General features: G+C 45.4%; 1 protein-coding gene across 1 annotated transcript in view; it reads right to left on the bottom strand.

The window, feature by feature from the left end:
- Nucleotides 1–6,566, bottom strand: part of LOC120050369 (docking protein 6-like) — a 42,174-nt gene extending 35,608 nt beyond the window's left edge. The window contains exons 1-2 of the mRNA XM_038996954.1: nt 6,545–6,566; nt 1,421–1,540 (exon numbers count right to left, since the gene is read on the bottom strand). Coding sequence (XP_038852882.1) covers nt 1,421–1,540; nt 6,545–6,566 — 142 coding nt within the window. The remainder of the gene's footprint in view (nt 1–1,420; nt 1,541–6,544) is intronic.
- Nucleotides 6,567–10,331: the final 3,765 nt, after the last annotated feature.

The raw sequence follows: 10,331 nt of genomic DNA, 5'->3' as shown, positions 1-10,331 counted from the left end.
TTAAAAATTCATTTTAGAATAAGGTTGTAACGTAACAACATGTGAAAAAAGTCAAGGGGTTGGAATACTTTCCGAATGCACTGTAATTCAATATTTCCCTGTCCTTTTACATCGAAGCTGTGAGAGGGAAGATAAAGGTTATTACTGTTCATTGAACTAGATGGGCTGTTCAGATTCCTCACATTAAAAGACGGATTCGTATAAATAAACAAGAAAAGAGGGCAGAGCACAAAGTTATGAAAGCTGTAAGAGGTTGTTAATGGAATCAAAATGAAACCTTGGCCCAGATTATTTTCAGTTACACTCCCTCTTTACCGTTCAGTTACACTCCCTCTTTACCATTCAGTTACACTCCCTCTTTACCGTTCAGTTACACTCCCTCTTTACCGTTCAGTTACACTCCCTCTTTACCATTCCGTTACACTCCCTCTTTACCGTTCAGTTACACTCACTCTTTACCGTTCAGTTACACTCCCTCTTTACCGTTCAGTTACACTCCCTCTTTACCGTTCCGTTACAATCCTCCTTTACCGTCAGTTACATCTCTTTACACGTTCCGTTCATCTCTTTACCGTTCAGTTACACTCCCTCTTTACCGTTCCGTTACACTCCCTCTTTACCGTTCAGTTACACTCCCTCTTTACCGTTCAGTTACACTCCCTCTTTACCATTCAGTTACACTCCCTCTTTACCATTCAGTTACACTCCCTCTTTACCATTCAGTTACACTCCCTCTTTACCATTCAGTTACACTCCCTCTTTACCATTCAGAAATGTTTTTTTTATTCTTTGATTTCCAAAGTCTACAAATTACACACACACACATTGCAATCATTTCCACAGCTAGTCTGGGTATAACATAACGGCTCTCCCTTTCTTCTTCTTTATGTATTTCTCTCTTTTCTCCTTCTATTTCCTGGATGGGGGGGGGGGGGGGGGGGGGGGGGGAGCAACAGTGATTTCACATGGCCTCAGCCCCAGCCTCTATAATCTCATCCATCTCTGTGACAAGCTTCATTATGAGGAGAGGCAGTGATGCACAGCACCTCTCATTAGGCCAGGAAGACACACACACACACACACACACACACACACACACACACACACACACACACACACACACACACACACACACACACACACACACAGAGAGAGAGACTTATATTGCACTAACATTTATGGGCCAGTAATGAAACTGCCTACAAGTCCTGTGCTGGTCGGGGAGGGGGGGGGGGGGGGGACCTGAAATGAGATGGACCTGGAATGGCCTCTATTGGCAGGGGCTAATAGTGGACTCACCATTCCCTTCTCACAAACCTCTAAGGACTCAGTTGCACTAACACATCAAGGCCAGTAAAGTAAACTGCTAACCAGTTCGGGGCAGGATTGACATTAGCTAGTGTTCTAATTGGGGACTCACCGTTCTGCTCCCGCTGCACCCCCGCTGCTAACAGGTCTGGTTCTCCCAGGCTGATGTCGTTCAGACAGCTTCCTAGACACTCCACACACAGTAGCTTCCACCACTCCTCTGCATCCAACTCTACAAAGAGTTAAAACAAGAGTTAAACACACACACACACACACACAGTAGCTTCCACCACTCCTCTGCATCCAACTCTACAAAGAGTTAAAACAAGAGTTAAACACACACACACACACACACACACAGTAGCTTCCACCACTCCTCTGCATCCAGCTCTACAAAGAGTTAAAACAAGAGTTAAACACACACACACACACACACACAGCATCTTCCACCACTCCTCTGCATCTAGATCACACAAAGTTAGAAAAGTACACACACACACATAGATGAATCATACAGTACTTCGGATTTAAAAAATCCCTCGGACGTGAGTACCGGTAACGGTAACTGGGGGAAAATGTATCTGATGGATTCCCTGCTGATGAAAAGAGGCAAGCAGTTCATGAACACAAAACACCAGATGAATGCTGAATATCCTCTCTCTCCTCTCCCATCCCTCTCTCTCCTCTCCCATCCCTCTCTCCCCTTCCTCTCCCTAACCCTCTCTATCTTCCACCTCTTCCCTCTCTTCCCCTAACCCTCTCTTTCTTCCCTCTCTTCCCTTCCTCCTGTAACCCTCTCTCTCTTCCATCTCTTCCCCTAACCCTCTCTCTCTTCCATCTCTTCCCTCTCTTCCCCTAACCCTCTCTCTCTTCCCTCTCTTCCTGCCCCCCCAACCTTCTCTCTTCCCTCTATTCCTGCCCTCCCCTAACCCTCTCTCTTCCCTCTCTTCCCTTCCTCCCCCTAACCCTCTCCCTCTATTCTCTCTTCCCTCCCTCCCCCTAACCCTCTTTTCTCTCTTCCCTCCCGCTAACCCTCTCTCTCTTCCCTCTCTCCCCTCCCTCCCCCTAACCCTCTCTCTCTTCCCTCTCTCCCTCTACTCACCTTCTCTTCCCTCTCTCCCTCTACTCACCTCCTCTTCCCTCTCTTCCCTCTCTCCCTAACCCACTCTCTCTCCCCTCCCTCCTAACCCTCTCTCTCTCTCCCCCCTCCCCCTAACCTCTCTCACTTCCCTCTCTCCCTAACCCTCTTCTCCCCTCCCTCCCCTAACCCTCTTCTTCTTCTCTCTCTCCCCCCTAACCCCCCTCTCCCCTCTCTTCCCTCCCTCCCCCTAACCCCCTCTCTTCTCTCTCTCTTCCCTCTCTCCCCTCCTCCGCCTAAACCTCTCTCTCTTCCCTCTCTTCCCTCCCTCCCCCTAACCATCTCTCTCTTCCCTCTCTTCCCTCCCTCCCCTAACCCCTCTCTCTTCCCTTCCTCCCCAACCCCCTCTCTTTCCTCTCTTCTCTCCCGCTAACCCTCTCGCTCTTCCCTCTCTCCCTCCCCCCTAACCCTCTCTCTCTTCCCTCCACCCCCCCCCCTCCCCCCCTAACCCTCTCTCTTCCCTCTCTTCCCTCCTCCCCCTAACCCTCTCTCTCTTCCCTCTCTTCCCCTCTTCCCTCCCTCCCCCTAAACCTCTCTCTCTCCCCCTCCTCCCTTCCTCCCCTATACAGGACAATAAATCTGGTCTTGACCACGAGATCCCAGATATAACTAGCCATCACTTTTTCCTTTGTATCACACAATATTTTATATACAGCAGGTTTTTAAAGTGCCATAGAGTTCTGTCTGCTTCGTGTTTTCTATTTGGCTATGAAACATGGAGGATCGTGGTATCGTGACAACCCTAGTCTGTACTGTCCTTCTAAAGTACATCCATGACAGATCTGGGATCAGGCCATAAAATATTTTTTTCATGGATAGATTTGGTCCACAAGTGGCGCACAAGGGGATCAACGGATGTTATCACCAGAAACACCAGAAAACCAATAGCCTATTATCAAAATAGGGTGATGTAATTAATTGGTGGAAAGCCTGAGTGTAAAAAAAAAGAAATGAACAGGACAGATATGAGGAAATTGTGAGATGCTTCCTAGATGAAATATCTCAACGTATCTCTCTCTCTCACGGACATAGACACTCACACTCAAACACACAAACACATACAGTGACTTCGGAAAGAACTCAGACCCCCTGACTTTTCCCACATTTTGTTTCGTTACAGCCTCATTCTAAAATTGATTTTTAAAGAAGGTGACCAAGAACCCGATGGTCACTCTGACAGAGCTCCCATCTCCTCTGTGGAGATGGGAGAACCTTCCAGAAGGACAACCATCTCTGCAGCACTCCACCAATCAGGTGTTTATGGTAGAGTGGCCAGACAGATGGCACACCTCAGCAAAAGGCACATGACAGCCTGCTTGTAGTTTGCCAAAAGGCACTTAAAGACTCTCAGACCATGAGAAACACGATTCTCTGATCTGATGAAACCAATATTGAACTCTTTGGCCTGAATGCCAAGCGTCACGTCTAATCATTTTAGAATAAGGCTGTAACGTAACAAAATGTGGAAAAAGTCAAGGGGTCTGAATACTTTCCGAAAGCGCTGTTTATCCTGATAGTCAACTTACCCCAATACAGACAGTATCGACCTCCATCACTCCAGTATCCCTGCACATTGTAAATATGGTATTGGAACTGACACTGTATGTAGCTACTGACCCTGGAACTGACCCTGTATATAGCTACTGACCCTGGAACAGACCCTGTATATAGCTACTGTCCTGGAAACTGACCCTGTATATAGCTACTGACCCTGATATAGCTACGACGGGACTGTCCCTCTATATAGCTACGACCCTGGAACGGACCCTGTATATAACTACTGACCCGGAAACAGACCCTGTATATAGCTACTGCCTGGAACTGACCCTGTATATAGCTACTGTCCGGAACGACCCTGTATATAGCTACTGACCACTGGAACGTACTGTATATAGCTACTGACCCTGGAACTGACCCTGATATAGCTATGACCTGGAACTGACCTTGATATAGCTACTGACCCTGGAACTGCCCTGTATATAGCTACTGTCCTGGAAACTACCCCTGTATATAGCTACTGTCCTGGAACTGACCCTGTATATAGATACTGACCTGAATGTCCCTGTATATAGATACTGACCCTGGAACTGTCCCTGGAACTGTCCCTGTATATAGATACTGCTCCTGGTGACCCTGTATATAGTACTGACCCGGACTGACCCTGTATATAGTACTGACCATTATAAGTTACTGACCCTGGAACTGTCCCTGTATATAGATCATGACCTGGAACTGACCCTGTAATAGTACTGCCCTGGGACTGACCCTGTATATAGCTACTGACCCTGTATATAGATACTGACCCTGGAACTGTCCCTGTATATAGATACTGACCCTGGAACTGACCCTGTATATAGCTACTGACCCTGGAACTGTCCCTGTATATAGATACTGACCCTGGAACTGTCCCTGGAACTGTCCCTGTATATAGCTACTGACCCTGTATATAGTTACTGACCCTGTATATAGCTACTGACCCTGGGACTGTCCCTGTATATAGCTACTGACCCTGGGACTGACCCTGTATATAGCTACTGTCCTGTATATTATGACCCTGGAATGACCCTGTATATAAGTACTGACCCTGGGACTGTCCCTGTATATAGCTACATGGACCATGGGACTGACCCTGTATATAGCTACTGACCCTGGAATGACCGTATATAGCTACTGTCACTGGATATAGCTACGACCTGTATATAGCTACTGACCACTGGGGACTGACCTGTATATAGCTACTGACCCTGTTTATAGTACTGTCCTGTAATATACTTATGACCCTGTATATAGTACTGACCATATATAGCTACTGACCTGCTACTGTTTTCCCTGTATATTTATACTGGACCCTGTATATAAGCTAATGACACTGAATGTCCCTATGTATATAGCTACTGGCCATGGGAACTGACCCTGTATATAGCTACTGACCTGGAATGACCTGTATATACTACGTCCCTGTATATAGCTACTGACCCTGTATATAGCATGACCTGTATATAGCTCATGACCTAAAGACCTGTATATAGCTACTGACCCTGGAATGACCCTGTATATAGCTACTGCCCTGGAACTGACCCTGTATATAGATACTGTACCCTGGGACTGTCCCTGAATATATCTACTGACCTGTATATAGCTACTGACCCTGGGACTGTATATAGCTACTGACCCTGGAACAGACCACTGTATATAGCTACTGACCCTGGAACCGAAAACCTGTATATAGCTACTATCCCTGTATATAGCTACTGACCCTGGACTGGACCCTGTATATATACTACCTGGACCCTGTAATATAGCTACTGACCCTGGACTGACCTGTATCTAGCTACTGACCCTGTGAACACTGACCTGTATATAGCTACTGACCCTGTATATAGCTCCCTGACCCTGGGAACTAACTGACCCTGTATATAGCTACTAACCCTGTATATAGCTAATGACCCTGGAACTGACCCTGTATATAGCTACCTACGACCCTTATATAGCTACTGACCCCGTATATAGCTATAACCTGTAATATAAACTACTGACCCTGGAACTGACCCTGTATATAGCTACTGACCTGTATATAGTTACTGACCCTGTCATATAGACTACTAAACCTGATATAAACTACTGACCCTGGAACTGACCCTGTATATAGCCTACTGACGTATAAGTAATGACCCTGTATATACTACTGACCCTGTATATAGGCTACTGACCTGAACTGACCCTGTTATAGTACTGACCTGTATATAGTTACTGACCCCGTTATAGCTACTGCCATGTAATATAGCTACTGACCCTGTAACGTCTCTGTGTATAGCGATATGTCCCTGGAAACTGACCCTGTATATAGCTACTGACCCTGGGACTGTACCTGTTATATAGCTACTGACCCTGGGACTGACCCTGTGTATATAGCTACTGTCCCTGTATATAGCTTACTGGACCCTGGAACTGACCCTGTAATAGCTATGACCCTGATTCCTTGTCCTGTCCTGATAGTAGCTACTGGACCTGGAAACTGGAACCCTGTATATAGCTACTGACCCTGGGACTGTCCCTATTCTCTTTATATAGATACTGACCCTGTATATAGCTACTGACCCTTGGGACTGTCCCTGTTCATACTTCCTTACATGCACATGTATATAGATACTGACCCTGGACTGTCCCTGTATATAGCTACTGGAACACTGTAGTATATTATGACTATATGCCCTGGAACTGTCCCACTGATATGTAGCCTATCGACTTCCTGGAACTGACCATGTATATAGCTGACTGGGTGGACCCTGATGTATAAATTAGCTACTGACCCTGGAAATCACTAGTCTACGACGTCGCTACTGACCTGTATGATTTACTGACCTGTATGATAGCTACTGACTGGGGGACTGTCACTTAGCTAATACCCTGAACTAACCCCTGTATAAAGTTTTTAGCCATAGCCCTGACCCTGGAGCATCTCAAGGGACCTAGAATGTCAGGTTGGCTTTTCATATCGATCATTCAGAGTATCTCTACGCTCTCGCTGTTCTCCAGAGAGTTAAAACGAGCATGACCTGGGACAGCGAGTGACATGTAGGCAGCTGTGCCAGAATGAACAGGTCATGGTTCCCAAGCCCGCAGGCAGAACAGTTGAAACTGGAGCAGCAGCACGGCCAGGTGGACTGGGTAACAGCAAGGAGTCATCAGGCCAGGTGATCCTGAGGCATCGGCCCTAGGGCTCAGTCTCCGAGAGAGAGAAAGAAAGAACACGCACAACACCCCACACAACACACCACATACAAATACACGCACACTCACACACACACACAATACACACACACACACAACACACACACACACACACACACACACACACACACACCCCCACACACACACACACCAACACACACACACACACACACACACACACACACTACACACACACCACACACAGTGATGTATCCAAAAGTATTCAGACAGTGACATTTGTTGTTGTTGTTTAGGTTCTGTACTCCAGCACTTGTTTAGGTTCTGTACTCCAGACTAGTTGTTAGGTTTGTACTCCAGCACTGTTTAGGTCTGTACTCCAGTACTTGTTTAGGTTCTGTATCCAGTACTTGTTTAGGTTCTGTACTCCAGCACTTGTTTAGGTTCTGTACTCCTAGCACTTGTTAGGTTCTGTACTCCAGACACTGTTGAACGTCTCTACTCGTTTGCATCCCTTGTCTCTGTAAGTATTGTCTGTACCCTTGTATATATAGCTAGTTCTGTACTCCAGAGCCTCTGTACTATGTCTGTACTCCAGCACTTGTGAGTTTCCATGCCTCCAGCACTTGTTTAGTCTGTATCCCCACACATTGTTTGAGGTTCTGTACTCAGTAAGTTGTTTAGTGTCACCCTGTACGGATTTCTGTACGAAGTATGTTCTAGGTTACTAGTAGACTCACAGTATTGCGTTCTTCGATGTTTTAGCTACGAACTCGAGTTTTTTTTTTCTAGCGAGGTTCTGTATCCAGTACTTGTTTAGGTTCTGTACTCACACTACTTGTTTAGGTTCGTACTCCATGCACGTTGTTTAGGTTTCTGTACTCCCAGCGACCCGAGCACTTAGTTGACTGACTGTTAGTTCCTGTACTGTATAGTACTTGTTAAGGTTACTGTTAGCACTCACTGTAGTTTGGTCTGTACTCCAAGCTACTGTTACTTGTGTTCTGTACTCCGTAGCTGTTAGTGTATCTGTACCCTATGCCATATGTTTGTTCTGTACTCCACACTTGTTTAGGTTCTGTACTCAGCACTTGTTGGTTCTGTACTCAGCACTTGTTTAGGTTCTGTTATCATACGCTCCCACACATTTTGTTTAGGTCGTACTCCGTATATAGACTTGTTTAGTTCTGACTAGCCTGTTTAGTTTGTACTCCAGCCTTAGGTTCTGTACTCCAGCACATGTTCTAGGTTCTGTTATCCAGTACTTGTTAGGTTTGTACTCCAGTCACTTGTTTAGTTGTTTCACTGTAGTTCTCCAGTACTTGTTTAGTTCTTATCAGTACTTGTTTAGGTTCTGTACTCCAGCACTTGTTTAGGTTCTGTACTCCAGTACTTTTGGTTCTGTACCGCACTTGTTTAGGTTCTGTACTCAGCACTTGTTTAGGTTCTGTACTCAACTGTTTATTCTGTACTCCAGCACTTGTTTAGGTTCTGTACTCCAGTATGTTTAGGTCTTCTCCCTTTTAGTGTCTCCAACGTTAGGCGATCACATGTTAGGTTCTATAGTACTTGTTTAGGTTCTGTACTCCAAAACTGTTTATCTGTACCGACTTTTAGGTATCTTGTTAGGCTCCATACTTGTTATTTCTGATACTTCAGCACTTGTTTAGGTTCTGTACTCCATATTGGATTTGAATTATACAATGCCTATAAATTGCACTTTTGTACATAGTCCACCCCATTTATAGACCAAAGTATAGGGACAAATGATCTTAATGTGTATTAAGTGTCAAAGTGTTGTATTTTGTCCCATATTCTTAGCATGCAGATTACATCAAGCTGTGACTACAGACTTGTTGGAACTATTTGATGTTTGTTTTGTTTGTTTTGAGATTATTTGGTGCCTAACAAAATGAATGAATAATGTATTGTGTCATTTTTAGAGTCACTTTTATTGTAATCACAATAGAATATGTTTCGAAACACTTCTACATTATGTGGATGCTACCAGATTACGGATAGTCCCGTATGAACGTTGAATAATGATGAGTGAGAAGTTACAGATGCCCAAATATCATACCCCCAAGACATGCTAACCTCTCACCATTACAATAACAGGGGGATTAGCATTTTTGGAGGGTATATAGATATTGTGCTCGTGCATCTGCTCAACTTTCATCACTTGTAGCGTCCTGTGAGGGACTAAACCCAGAGATAAACAATTGGATCCTATGGCACCCTATTCCCTATATAGTGCACTCACTTTTGACCAGAGTCTGTACACTTTCTTGAAAAGTGGGTGCCATTTTGGACACATATCCAACGTACTGAAGAAGATGTTGTTGTCTCTTGTTTCAGACCACTCCAACGCAGACAACGTTTAACCAGTCCCATCTCCCTGCCTCGCAGTGCCTACTGGCATCACATAATGCGTCAGAACAGTGTTGGAGACATCTACAGCTACCAAGGTACTCACAAGCTAGTCAATCAAATCAAATGTATTTTTTAAGCCCTTAACATCAGCTGATCATCTCAAGTGCTGTACAGAAACCCAGCCTAAACCTCAAACAGCAAGCAATGCAGATGTAGAAGCACTGTGGCTAGGACAAACTCCCTAGAAAGGCCAGAACCTAGGAAGAAACCTAGAGAGGAACCAGGCTCTGAGGGTGGCCAGTCCTCTTCTGTGCTGTGCGGGTGGAGATTATAACAGAACATTGCCAAGATGTTCAAATGTTCATAGAATGACCAGCAGGGTCAAATATAATAATCAACAGTGGTTGTACAGGGTGCAACAGGTCAGCACCTCAGGAGTAAATGTCAGTTGGTTTTTTCATAGCCGATCATTTCAGAGTATCTCTACCCTCCTGCTGTCTCTAGAGAGTTGAAAGCAGCAGGTCTGGGACAGGTAGCACGTCCCGGTGAACAGGTCAGGGTTCCATAGCCGCAGGCAGAACAGTTTGAAACTGGAGCAGCAGCACTTCCAGGTTGACTGGGGTCAGCAAGGTAGTCATCAGGCTAGGTGTCCTGAGGCATGGTCCTATGGCTAGGTCCTCCGAAGAAAGAGACAGAGAGAGAGGGAGAGAAAAGAGAGAGAGAGAGCATACTTAAATTCACACAGGACACCGGAAAGACAGGAGAAATACTCGATATAACAGACTGACCCTAGCCCCCCAACACATAAACTATTGCAGCATAA

The sequence above is a fragment of the Salvelinus namaycush genome, chromosome 7 (genome assembly GCF_016432855.1).
Source record: "Salvelinus namaycush isolate Seneca chromosome 7, SaNama_1.0, whole genome shotgun sequence".
Lineage (NCBI taxonomy): Eukaryota > Metazoa > Chordata > Actinopteri > Salmoniformes > Salmonidae > Salvelinus > Salvelinus namaycush.
The sequence above is the reverse complement of the archived record's forward strand: the minus strand, read 5'-3'. Positions and strand labels throughout refer to the sequence as shown.